At 36.2% G+C, this 13,658-nt stretch overlaps 2 protein-coding genes across 3 annotated transcripts in view; one reads left to right on the top strand and one right to left on the bottom strand.

Annotated features, from left to right (window-relative positions):
- The window catches only part of USP14 (ubiquitin specific peptidase 14), a 34,179-nt gene extending 28,451 nt beyond the window's left edge, over window positions 1-5,728 (top strand). For both annotated transcript variants that reach the window (XM_016211503.2, XM_087818989.1), the window contains 3 exons: window positions 3,641-3,701; window positions 4,076-4,183; window positions 4,831-5,728. In XM_016211503.2, coding sequence (XP_016066989.1) covers window positions 3,641-3,701; window positions 4,076-4,183; window positions 4,831-4,982 — 321 coding nt within the window. In that variant the 3' untranslated portion in view covers window positions 4,983-5,728. The remainder of the gene's footprint in view (window positions 1-3,640; window positions 3,702-4,075; window positions 4,184-4,830) is intronic.
- A 2,052-nt stretch (window positions 5,729-7,780) lies between these two features.
- THOC1 (THO complex subunit 1) overlaps window positions 7,781-13,658 on the bottom strand; it is a 36,548-nt gene continuing 30,670 nt past the window's right edge. Inside the window, exons 18-21 of the mRNA XM_016211502.2 lie at window positions 12,941-13,024; window positions 9,375-9,522; window positions 8,547-8,622; window positions 7,781-8,181 (exon numbers count right to left, since the gene is read on the bottom strand). Of these exons, the coding sequence (XP_016066988.1) occupies window positions 7,886-8,181; window positions 8,547-8,622; window positions 9,375-9,522; window positions 12,941-13,024 (604 nt within the window). The 3' untranslated portion in view covers window positions 7,781-7,885. The remainder of the gene's footprint in view (window positions 8,182-8,546; window positions 8,623-9,374; window positions 9,523-12,940; window positions 13,025-13,658) is intronic.

Raw genomic sequence — 13,658 nt, 5'->3', positions numbered from 1 at the left:
TTGGGGCACCTGCGGGAGGCTAATGGTGTTTCTTTCTCTTTCTCTCTCTTTCCCTTTCCTTTCCACTCTCTCTGGAAAGCAATAGAAAAAATATCCTCTGGTAAGGATTAAAAACACAATTGCGTTGAATCCGTAGATCAGTTGCCGGGTCTTGCTATTTTAATAATATGAAATTGTTTTGCAATCCAGGTCTATTTACTTAGGTCTTTCATTTTTTTCAGCATTGTCTTATATATAAGTTTTTAGTGTACAAGTCTTAAACTTCCGTTAGATTTATTCCTAAGCAGCTTGTTCTTTTTTTTTTTTTTAATATATCTTTATTGATTTCAGAGAGAGGAAAGGAGAGGGAGAGAGAGAGATAGAAACATCAGTGATGAGAGAGTCATTGATCAGCTGCAGCTCGCACCCCGGGCATGTGCCCTGACTGGGAATCGAACCCCGATTGCCTGGATCCTAGGTTGACGCTCAGTGGCTGAGCCACGCCCAGCCGGGCAGCTTGTTCTTTTTGATGTTTCGTAAATGGCATTGCTTTCTTAATTTCATTTTTGGGTTATTCATTGTTGATCTTGTATTTTCTACTTTGCTGAACTGTTTGTTAGCTTTTCTTTTTTTTTGAAAGAGATTGGGTAGAATTGGTGTTAATTTTCTTCAAGTGTTTGGTAGAACCGTGATGGAACAATGTGGGCCTGGAGATTTATTTTTCAGGAGTTTTAAAATTACAGATTCAACTTTCTTCATGGTTATGGGTACTGAAGCAGTCTATTTTATAGTTTGTTTGTGGACTTGGTCTGTTTATCTAGCCTGTCAGTTTTGTGTGTGGGGTTGTCCTTAGTATTCATTTTATTCTTTTGTTGTCTGTAGTATGTGTAGTGATACCTGTTCTGTTTCATTCCTGATGTTGGTAATTTGTGTCCTTTTATTTCCTTTGTCAGTCTTGCTAGAGGATTGTCAATTTTATTAATCTTACTGAGAACTAGCTCTTCATTTCATTGATTTTCTGTTATTTTCTTCTGTGTCTAATTTAATGAATTCCTACTCTCCCTTTTTCTGCTTGCTTTGGGTTTATTTTGCTCTTATTCTAGGTTCTTAAGATAGGGGAGCTTAGTTTTTATTTCAGACTTTTCTCTATTTTCTAACGTATACATTTAGGGCTATAAATTTCTCTCTTAGCGGTGCTTTCACTATGTCCTACAAATTTCATTATATTGTACTTTCATTTTCATTCTGTTCCTTGTATTTTTTTTTCATATAGTTCCCTTGAGAATTCTCTTGATCTTGAATTATTTAGGAGGATCTTGTTTAGTTTCCAGGTGTTAGGAAAATTTTCTGTTATCTTTCTGTTATTGATTATAGTTTAATTCCATTGTAGTGAGAGAACATTCTCATGTTATTTAAATTTTTAAAAATTTGTTGAGGTTTGCCTTAGACGTCTCAGGATGTGATCCCTCTTGGTATATGTTCCATGGACACTTGAGAAGAATGTGTATTCTGTTGTTGAGTGGAGTGTTCTATAGATATTGATGAGATCCAGTTGGTTAATGGTGGTGTTACATTTTTCTATAATCTTGCTGTTTTTCTGTCTAGTTCTATCAGTTGTTGAGAAAAGAGTGTGAAGTTCTCAACTAAAATTGTGCATTTGTGTGTTTCCCCATTCAATTCTATCAGCTTTTGCTTTGCATATTTTATAGCTCTGTTTTTGGTGCATGCACATTTAGGATTGATTGCTTTGTCATCTTGGTGGAGTGAACCTTTCGTTATGCAATATTCCTCTCTGTCCCTGGTAGTTTTTTTTGCCCTGAAGTCTACTTTATCAGATTAATATTGCTACTGCTGCTTTCCTTTTTGTTACTTTTTTCATAATATCTTTTTCAATTCTTTTACTTTAAAATTTCCCATACTGTTATATTTGAAGAGAGTTTCTTATAGACAGTATATAGTTGGATCATGTTTTTAATCCACTCTGTTAATCTCTTTTATACACAATAATTTACACTTATGTAATTATTGATGTTGTTTAAATCTACTTTATATTTTTTGTATTTTGTTTTTACCTTCTTGTGGGTTACTTGAACATTTTTTTTTGTTTTTCTTTGTCTTCAAAAAGATTTTTAAATTGATTTTTAGAGAGAGGAAGGGGGAAGGAGAGAGAGAGAAATAGCAACCTGCTGGCCTCCTGCATGCCCCCAACCCAGGATGGAGCTCACAACCTGGGCATGTGCCTTGACTGGGAATCGAACCAGCAACCTTTTGGTACATGGGATGATGCCCAACCAACTGAGCCACACCAGCTAGGGCTTGAACATTTTTTTAGAATTCTAGATTGATTTATGTATAATACATTTGAATGTATTTCTTTGTATAACTTTTTTTGTGGTTGTACGTATTACATTATATATAGTTGACCCTTGAACAATGTGGAGGTTAGGGATGTCGACCACCCACACAGTAAAAAAATGCATGTGTAACTTAAGTTGGTCCTCTGCACATACATTCCCAACCACCAGCTGACCGTGAACAGTGCTGGTTTGAACTGTGCAGATCAATTGAAAATAAAACCACCACTTGTAAGTGGACCTGCACAGTTCAGGTCTGTGTTGTTCAAGGGTCACCTGTATATAAAAAGGAATGGTTGGCCTAATTTTACTTTCTTGTTGTAGGATCCTTTGACTTGTTATTACTCTAGCTATATTTAAACTGCTTGCATTGTTTTCATTACCATTATAGTTTTCAAGCACTTTGTGCCCATATACCTAGATAAGTTAATTTTTTTGTATTGCACATAGAAATGGTTTGATGCAGGGAGTTCCCACTAAAGATCCTTGTCTAAAGTAGTAAACCATGCTTTTTTTAATATAGGTAAATATTTACTGAATTAAATATTTCAGTTTATTTGGGCCAAAGTGGAAGTGGCCATGGCTTAATAGATTTAATATTAGTTGCAGTAATTTAACTTTTGTTTTTTTGAGGCAGTTCTTTTTCTTTTTTTTAATTTATGTGGTTTTATAGTATTTTGGTAAAATAAAATTACAGAATTGGGTTTTCCTTTACTACCCTAGCGCACTGTGTATCTGTACTACTATATTCACTGGTATTCACTAGCTTTAGTGGTTTAACATTGATCCTATAATCAGAGGGTCTGTTATAATACATATAAGATTGTATATTGTTAAAATGTAGGGCCTTCGAGTTTCCAGTTTTATGTTAACTGTAGTTACATCATTTTAGTAATTTGTAAGGCAGACCAGATTTTGTCTTTGTTTTGCCTCAGCGCTTTGCATTGTAGACAGTAAATATTTGTGGAAATGAATACAGGTATCCACCTCTTTCCAAAAGTTCTCCTTATGCCACGCTTTTATGAAAGACTTCCTATTTTAGCTAACTGAAAGAAATTTGAAGAGGAATTTTGCTTTTATGAAAAAAGTCATTACCATGCTAATGTATGTCTTTTGCTTTTTGTAAAAGTAAAGTGGCGGAATGTGAACTTTCTGGAAGCAGGATATTCTTCACTTTCTTTATGCCAGTTTGGCTTATGAAAGTTTTCATAGGAATGCTACTTTCAGATACTGGGGAAACATGTACTCTTTGAGAATGCAAGTTTTATTTCTGATATGGTTTAAAATAAAACATTTTTTCCTTTCAGAGTGACAAAAAGAGTAGTCCCCAAAAAGATGTTAAGTATGAACCCTTTTCTTTTGCTGATGGTAAGTGAAATCTTCATTTCAATTGAGGTTTTGTGTGTGTGTGTGTGTGTGTGTGTAAGGTAAAATTAGTCTTGCCACACACCTGTTTTTTAGATACGATGTTTTAAATAAAGATCAGGTTTCTTGAAGTATAATTTATCTCAATATGATGTACAGTAAAAATCACTTTTTAGCATATAGTTCTATGAATTATACCATACTTCTTAAAACATCTTTCATGAAGTCTTAACTTTGATTAGACAGTAGGATCTTACTGGACTCTAATAATATAGTGTGTGTCTAGGCCAAACTTCAAAAACATTGTTGTTACTTGGTTTTAAAAAGCACATGTCTGTTTATTTGTCTAATATTATTGGTTTTATATCTTTCCTTAGACATTGGCTCCAATAATTGTGGATACTATGATTTACAAGCAGTGTTAACACATCAGGGAAGGTCTAGCTCTTCAGGTCATTATGTATCATGGGTGAAAAGGAAACAAGGTAAAGATTCTTTTTTTCCCTTCCCCAGTTGTCACATACTATTTTAACAGTTTGTTTAATATAAATTTAATTGCATAGTGGTTCTCAAACTTTTCAGTCTCAGAACCCCTTTACACTCTTAATTATTGAGGACCTTCCCAAAGAGCTTTTGTTTATGAAGATATTTCTTATTTACTATAATAGAAATTAAAACTGAGAAGTAAATTAATTTATTCAAAACTGACAGTAATAAACCGATTAAATAACATTTTAAAAATAAATATTTTCCAAAAACAAAAAAAATTAGCAAGAAATGGCATTTACATTTTTATAAGTCCAGCTTAATCGGAGACAGCTAGATTCTCCTAGTTGTTTCTCCATTTTGTCCGTTGCTTTATTACACATCATGTAGCCACTGGAAAAATTCCAAAGCACACTTGAGAATGAGAGGGAAAGGTATTTAATGCTTTAGTGGTGTTATGAGAACATTTGTAACCTCTTGGAATTCATGAAATGGTCTTGAACCTGGAGAAGTCCCTGGATCATGCTTTGAGAACTGTTGATATGGTAGATGGAATACTGCTGTGCATAAAATTAGTACCTTTTTTGAAATGGAACTCTGAAAAAATCATGTACGATTTTAATTTCATTTTCTTTTCTCACTTTAGATGAATGGATTAAGTTTGATGATGATAAGGTCAGCATTGTGACACCAGAAGATATCTTGCGGCTTTCTGGTGGTGGAGACTGGCACATAGCTTATGTTTTACTCTATGGGCCTCGCAGAGTTGAAATAATGGAAGAGGAAAGTGAACAGTAATCTTCATTTTAGCTATTTATGCTTAGGTGTGAAATAAATGTTATTTGTTGATCATTTCTATAATCCAGAGCTTTAGAGGAAGATACATAAGTGGTTTTGTTTCCCCTCATATGGAACAAAGGGCAAAAGCAGACCACTCTATCAACCTAAAAAATTACAGAAAAGAGAAAAATTGCCTTTGGACTGTGCTGCCCTGTATAAAGGTGGCAGGAAGACATTTTTTAAAAGCTTATTTCTTGCTTTAATTTTTAAAAATTCTGAGTTGAAATGCCTTTCAACCATTAACTTCTGTGATAATTTTCCCTGCCTTTTTCAGATTCAGCAATGAAATGTTTATTGCACACCTATTACTCTGTTATTTGTTGTTATTGCATGGTTCAAACCACAGGTAATTCAGTAGCTGTTCATCCTTTGCCTTATCTAACGAATTTTGCCAGGAAGGTGGAAAGGAAGTAAGTGTTGCTCTCATTGTGCTCTCAGTGCTGCTGTCCATACACCATGGAAACATGGATACAATCAAGTATTTGTCCAGCCTGATTGTTGCTGGCTTTTCATGACTAAAATAAATTGTGATCAATAGTACATTCGAATATACATTTATTACTGTGTCTCTGATGTACTATGGTTTGTACGTTTAACTTTGCAATGGTTTTATAGTAATCAACCTAAAAAAGATGTTGATAGGCTCTGGTTGCTTATTTTTAGAAGATGGGAATATTTAATAAAAAAAGAAAAAGAGGGATTAACAGTTTTTGACCTCAAGTCTTTTGTCTGTTGAGTTGGCTGAAGTTCCAATGTTAATTCTGCTGGTTAGTTTTACTCTGCTGTTAAGCATCCATTTAAAAACATTTATCTTCTTTGCCTGCTAGCATTATATTGTTTAAAAAGAAATACAAAGTTGTAAGAGCAATGGAATTCTTCGGATGCCAAATGCAGTGGTTATCAGTCAGATCTGTTCCGTGGCTCAGTTCTTTGTTTTTACACTCCTGTCAAGTCCCAAAAATCTTTGTCTATTTCAGTTTAAGATAAATTATTTTTCAAGTGGTGGTAGAAATACCAAGAGTATCAGGTATTTCAGTATGGTAGGTTTAATATGTATTCTAATTAGTTCCGTTTTTTTTTTTTGTTTTTTTTTTGAGACTTGATTGTTAGAGAAAGGACAGAATATTATCTAATTTGTCTCTGATTTTGAGTTGGGTATTTATAATTAAGTTTTGGGTAATATCGTGAAATCTGGTCTTTGCTTATGCTTGTTTTAATGCTCTGCAGAGCACAGCACTGGTTAACAGATTCCAGAGAATAATGGCCATTTTTGAGTTTGAGCAGTGTGATACAATCTGAGAACACCAGGGGATATAAAATAAGTATTTCAGGGAAACTTATTTGTAAATAGCTTCTTCAGCTAATCTTTAATTATTGGCAATCGGTACTCCCTTTGCTTTGAAGGAGGGTGCAGAATAGAGTGGGGAAAATGAGACTATAAGAATTGTGATGTTTCTTTTATATATTGGTATGCTTGTAATTCTGCAGGTTTTAATTTTTTTTATTCACTGTCTTACTTGTCCTGAACAATTTTGAGGACATAATTTAGCAATTAAAATTTAGATTTTCTGATTTGCAGGGTGCTGTAGCTACTGGAGATCAAGTGAGGTAGGTTTAGAACAAAGTATATAATAAGCCTTGTATGAAATTAGAATTTTAAAATTGTAATTCCTTGTCATCATTATAAAAAATTTGATTTCATTTTATTTGACCCAAAAAAGCATTATTCCAAAGATATTTTAAGAAATTGGACTTATACCAGTGTTGTTTTAAACTAATAAGGTTATTTTAGAATTCAGCCTTGCATATAAGGTCTTTGAGTAGGCAAGAAAATGTCTGGACTCCTGGGTGTGCCTTCTGTGCTGTGCTACTAGCACTGAGGCCCTTTCGACATCAGAGCTGTGCTGTATACTGCTGGACTAGCTAGTGAAGTTAAGCACAAGCAAGAGCATTTATGGTGTAATACTCATTTAGTAGCTGTTCTTCAAGATTCAAAACAATGATAACCTAGACTCCTGAAGGGTAGTGCTTAGTGGGATGGTTCTATCTCCAACCATTACTACCTAGTGCTTTGCTGTTTTATAGGGTTTTTTCACAGACATCTCATTTGAACTTCACAATAATCTCTGAGATATGCATCCCTATTTTAACAACTTGAGAGGGGAAATAAATTTTGTAAGGCTAAAAGAACCAGGTTTTAGGCTTCATTCCATTTCTTTAAAAGTTGGGGTTCAGCAAACATTTTCTGTAGTGGGCCAGATAGTAAATACTTTAAGCTTTGCAGACCATAACATCTTTGTTGCAACTCTTTAACTTTGCTGCTGTAGCAGGAAAGAAGCCATAGACAATACCTAAAAAAATCAGCATGGCTATGTGCCAATTAAATTTTACTTATAAAACCAAGTGGTGAATGGACCATTATTTGCTGTTCCTCTGCTTTAAAGCACGAATGAGACTAGAGCAGTCATATGGATTCAGAAAGTCTTGTTCTGGGATTTTCAGAATAGCAAGTTAAATTTTATAACTACTAACAGCATGCAGAAACTAATTTGGCATAGTGTGTTTTAGGAAACACCATGCCCCTAAATATCACTTATTGACTTCATTATGAATACATTTAATTTAATAAGAATATATTGTGACTTTGAGGTCACTTTACTTTGACCATTTTCCCAACCTACTCCTCCCAAACTCTGAGGTCAGTTATCAAGAGCCAGTATGTGTTCTGTTCTTGGAATACCAGCCAACTGTACAACAACTGTTATAAAAATGTTTATTGTTTACCAAAACCAGTGGACCTCTTATCAAATGCTGCTTGGTAACAAAATTTTATCAGTTTTAATAAAAAAAAAAAAAATAAGCTAACTATTTGTCTCATTGTCATTAGTTAGACTTTCTGCAAGGTCACTTAATCCAGACTTATTCAGTGCATTAATCAGATTCTCGGGCGTTGCATGTACTCCCTCTTGATCTTGCCAGGCAACTAGTAGCTGCCTAGCTCTCATTTTCATGTCTTCACTGTCACATTCAATCTGTCTAATTTCCGACTCTTTCATTTCCAAGTAGGGAGCCAGAGTCTTCCATTGTTCACCCAATTTGTTGGCAAATATCTCTATTTGTTCCCCTGTTACAGGTTTGTCTCGCCGAACATCAGGGCCTAGAAAACACAGGAAATGTAAATTATGTACAAAGTACAAAGACACATACAATTCTAAGTATATAACAGAAATGAGAAGCTAGGCAGCCACTGCGATATTAATCCCCTTTAATAAGCTTTATTTTAAAAGTAAAACAATTCCTTTTTATATTTTTCCATGGATTGAATACTGTTCTTACGGTCACGATCATTAGGAAATCAATTTTAAGTTGCTGTCAAGCAATACCTCAAATTCTTCACTAAAAGAAACAGCTGAGATACATGGTAGACGTTGAGAAGTAGATCAAATTAAATAACATACCTCTCAACAAAGAACCACAATCTTTTCCAATTTTGTAAAATAGCCAAGAAAATTCAATTCTTACTTTCATTTTCCTTCAGTAAAGCATCATTATCTTCCTCATCTTCATCCTCACCTGTTTTTATTTCTTCAGAAGGAGGCTAAAGTGAGTAAGAAGAATGTTTAAAAGAATGCCAACTTCTAAAATAACTGGGGATTCATGTGATTGTGACATTCCAAGTACAGGGCCCACAACTTTAACCCCAAGACTGTTAAATGTGAATGCCAGGTAAGTGACAGATAGGACAGTGTTAACCTGGAGCAGGAGTGGGCGGGGAGACCTGAAAGTTGGAAAGACTCCCCTTGGCCCTCCAACCTGGGAAGAAGGGAGCCAGTAAAAAGGATGTTAAGATGATTTTCAAGTACCTAGCAAATAGTAACAATAGCAACAATGGTCTAGGGAAGACAGGTTGGGCAACTGTGTCCTTAAAATTTTTTGAGTGATTTTATTAGGTTTTATGTGCACAGTTAGTACCGTATTGCAGTAATACAATGAGAAAATTGTACTGGAAAAGAGAGCAGAGTAGAAAGGCCAAATTGCCTACTGCTACCCTGTCTTGGATAAAAGACAATATAATGCACCAGTAAACAGGAAAAACGATAATAGTTCATCTAGAAGTATTTATAGAGTTACATTAAATTACATGGTGTAAAAATTATTAAATTTAGCTTATCAGTTTATGTACTTCCTATGAAATGTATTGTCAAAAGCATTTTTCCTCATTCTTAAACATGGGAATTTGTGGTGTTGTTTTTCACCTGATAAACTCTAAATTCAGCTCTGCTCAAATAATGATAGCAGCTTTAAAGATAACAACTAAAGGAAATGAAAAAATTGATCTATAATACTTACTGGTAATTCCTTGGCTAGCTTTATTACCATGTTTTCAAGATACTCTGGCAGACTTTTGAACTGCTGGTTGGTTGGCTGGAAGAAGTGAGGGCTTCTCCGAGCCAAGAGTCTCAGGGCTCTCCAGCCGTAATTGGAATTGTTCACAGCCCTGTAAAAAGAGATGCCAGTCTTACAAGTTCTTTATTTCTATGTTCCCTTCTAGTTAATGTAACTTACCATATGGAATTCTATACTCTCAAGTAGCTGGAGGCACCGTTCTTCTCATTCTGGTTATATTCCCAAAGAACCTCAGTGTACAGTTCACTTATAACAGGAACCAACAGAGCCTGAAGAGGCAGGTTTACATGTTTTTATTGCCCAGCAGGCGTGGCTCAGCGGTTGAGCAACGACCTAGAATTCAGGAGATTGTGGTTCCATTCCCAGTCAGGGTACATGCCTGGGTTTTGGGCTCGATCCCCAGTCGGGGTGTGCAGGAGGCAGCCGATCAATAATGACCCTCTCATCATTGATGTTTCTACCTCTCTCTCTGAAATCAATAAAGATATACTTCAATAAAAACACACACACATATGTATATGTGTATATGTGTGTGTATATGTGTATATATATATATTAGAGAGGAGGGGAGAGGAAGAGAGAAACACCGATGAGGGAGAAATATGAACAGCAATTGGCTGCTTCCTGCACACCACCCACTGGAGATCGAGCCCACAACCTGGGCATGTGCCCTGACCAGAATCAAATGGGTGATCTCTTGGTGCACAGGCTGACGCTCAACCACTAAGCCACATCAGCCGGGCTGCAGCAAGCACATTTTAAAAGTTTATATGCATTTTACTTAATTTTAAAAAGTCAATTAGTATGTGTCCAGTACTGCCTAGATGTTGGATATGCAGGACAAATAATCTTATTTAGGGGGAGAAAAAAAAAAGAATTCATAATAGGTTCACCATGTTTTAGTGAGTTGATATCCATACTGGCAATGTCACTAACAGGTGCGAGTTCCAGAATACATAAGTTCAACACTGAGTTCCAATCATGCTAATTTAATCAATATTTGGCTTCCTATTTACCTAATGCCTAAATTTTAATTTGCTCAGTACCAACCTGAAGGAATAAAAAATGGCTCCAAAACTAAAAGGGAAATATCCAATAGCCAACAGAGTAAGCAGTGATGCCAAGAATAGAACCCATGCACTGTTCCCTAAGGAAGCAAAGCGATAATAGGTGGTTCCCAGTAAGATGAGAAATGGAAACCTCAGGGAAATTGGAAAGACACTGTTCCTGAAACGGGCAAGCTGCAGAAGCATCCAGAGCACTTTTTTTTTTTTTTCCCATTGATGAGTTTTTGCAAGTCATTTGGAAATATCTCCTTTCCCCAAGTTGTTAGAGTAGCAACCTGGTTTACTTGGAACCTCCATTACCTTTGAGACATGCTGGCACCTGCAAAACTACCCCTAGACTGTGGGGACCCTTACCAAGTAAACACCAGGCCATGAGGCTTTGCTGAAATAGTTACAAGCCTTTCTGACACATTTCTGTTTAAACAAATTTGAATCTTTTACGCATTTTATTCCCTGTCAGTTACAAAAATTTTCTTATTCTCCAGAGATCCATACCATCCAAGTTTTTAAACTAATCTTACAGGGCTATCACTTCAAAGAAAAATCTACCTAGTCTTAACCTAACAATAGTAAATAAACATTCATTCAACAAGTACTTGTTGAGCTGGGCACTCAGGAGTCGTGGAGATCGTAAGTTCACCCTGAGCACTCGAGGCACTACAACACTGCAGTTCAGGGCCCCTGAGGCCAATGTGATTTTCCTGGCTCTGCCATTTACTAGCTGAGACAAGAACAGTTTCTACCTTACAGTTACAAAAGGTAAGTGCTTAGGAAGTAATGGCATAGTAAATGTAGACTCTGTTGGGAAGCATCATTATTGACAAACACAAGGTATAAGACAATTTCAGATAGTGGTAAGGATGAGAAAAACATGAGAAATGAGAGTTTCAGATGGTGGTATGTGGCTATGAAATAAATACAACAGGGCTGCCTTACAAAGGGAAAGGGGAGGAGCCTGGTCAAGGAAAACTGCTCAGTATTTAAGATGAGAGCTGAAGTGAGAGGGCAAGCCCTGGGATTGCCATGAGGGAAGTTTCAAGCAAAGGAACAGCAAGTACAAAGGTCCTGAGGTGGAAGTACCTTTTGAGAGGAAAAGAAACAGGGCTGGTATGGCTAGAGCAGAGAAAATAAAGAGATGTAATTGGAGAGGTAGGTAGATGCCAGTCAGACCTCAGTAAGGGGGTAGGATTTCATCTTAATAGGCAGTGATGGAGATTTTAAGCAAGAGATCTGACTTGTGAATTTAAAGATCACTGGCTAATGCATGGAAAATTGACCAGAACTGGTCACAGCACTCTTCACATGTCATGCATGGTTCAAAGTAAATCATTTTAATCCTCAGAACAGCCCTGTGAAATGGGTACTATTCCTATTTAATAGATGAGGAAACAAGCAGAGGGGTTAAATTAGTCCTAGTTAACCTAGCCAGTTAAGTGGCAGAGTCTGGGACTGGACCCTAAGCAGTCTGACAAGAGGGCCCTCGCCCTTAATACCGTAAGGCCTATTCAAAACCATGGCGCTGTGTGGTCTCACCTAAAGATTTAGTTGAAGAACCTGAGACTGGGTCCTGAAGTTACTCTAAAATTTTAGTTAGGCAGACAGAGGACTCGGGTGCCAGTAATGGAGACTGAGAAGCAGATGAAAGGGGCAACAGTGGGAGCTATAGTTTGATGGATGTCAAGAAAAGAAAATGTTATCTAATGAGGGAGAGATTAACTGGGAAATGCTGCTGAGAGGTTAAAAAAAAGTGACCTTGATAAGAGCTATTTGACAGAGACAGCCCTGCAGTAATGGGCTGAGGACAACGGGAGGTGAGGAAATGAAGGCAGCAATTCTCAACTGTTGGGAGATACAGGCACACCTCGAAGATACTATGGGTTTGGTCCCAGGCCACTGCAATAAAGTGAGTATTGCAATAAAGTGAGTTGTAATTTTTTTGCTGGTATAGGGTTTTGCCTTCAATTTGTAAAAAACCTGATATTTGTAAAGTGTAATAGAAGTGCAATAAAACGAGGTATGCCTACTGTGATTTAAAGGGGAACAGAGAAAATAGGTGATGGAGAGAGATGTGGGCTTAAGGGGGGAGGGTTTATTTTTTGAAACAAGCCTGATTGTAAGTCATGCTTGTTAAGTCTGTGGGAATGTTCACTGAAATCAGATGTGTAATAATGTGAACTTCGGACATAAACTCACCTAAGAGGAAAAGTACCCCTCTATCAACTGTCTCTCTTTTATTGTTGAAATCTTTTTTTAAAATTACTTATTTAATTTTTGTTTAAAATATTACAGATGTCCCTTTTTCTCCCCAATGACCAGTTCCACCCTGTCTCACCCCCCTCCCCAGTCCCTCCCTCAACTGTGTCTTTTAATAGGAATTTATGTGTACTAAAATGCTTAAGAAAAAGTATTGGAGAAAATTAGGTCATGAGAAACCTTACTTACTTATATTCATTTTCAACCATGCTTTCAGGGTCTGCCTGTTCAATGGCTTCTTCAAAGAATTCCTCCAAAGTTGGCATATATTCCCTGGATGTTAAAAAATAACTAGTGAGGATCCTAAGTTCTTAATACTCATAATATTACTCACACTTGACTCATAGATTACTTAGGAACTCAAATTTTTAAGGAGGTAAATGACTCAAGACAAACTTCTCAAAGGGGACAACAGAGAGGGCAGTGTGGCACTCTGCCACACTACCCACTATGCACTCAATATGTAACACTACTATACACTGTAATGTAACGTGCCATATGTACTATGTAACGTAACACTGTATCATACCCTGTAATAAAAGATGACGTTACTAGTCACAGTGGGTAGCCAGGGGTTTACTAGCATTTGAATTTCTCCAGTAAGCAGGAAAATTTCATATGTCCACGTTCACGGGTTTTTTTCCTTTAAAGCCTGAATTAAACCAAAACTAATAACCCCGTACTGAGATTTCAGGAGTTTAACTTTGAGCTTGTTTCAGATTGTTGCCAAGGTAGCACGGTTGGTTTTTAATTGCATCTTCTTGAACTTGTTTTTAGAAATAAATTTTGAGAGAGTCAAATAAGATCTAAGGACCTTATGAAAAGACATTTTTGACTAAAACAAGAAAAATGAGCTCTCTCAAGAAAAATCAAGCATCACATCTTATTTAAAATGTATTCATCAAAC

The sequence above is a fragment of the Miniopterus natalensis genome, chromosome 7 (assembly GCF_054644295.1).
Source record: "Miniopterus natalensis isolate mMinNat1 chromosome 7, mMinNat1.hap1, whole genome shotgun sequence".
NCBI classification, from domain to species: Eukaryota; Metazoa; Chordata; class Mammalia; order Chiroptera; family Miniopteridae; genus Miniopterus; species Miniopterus natalensis.
Note: the sequence above shows the minus strand (reverse complement) of the source record. Positions and strands in the feature narration are given on the sequence as shown.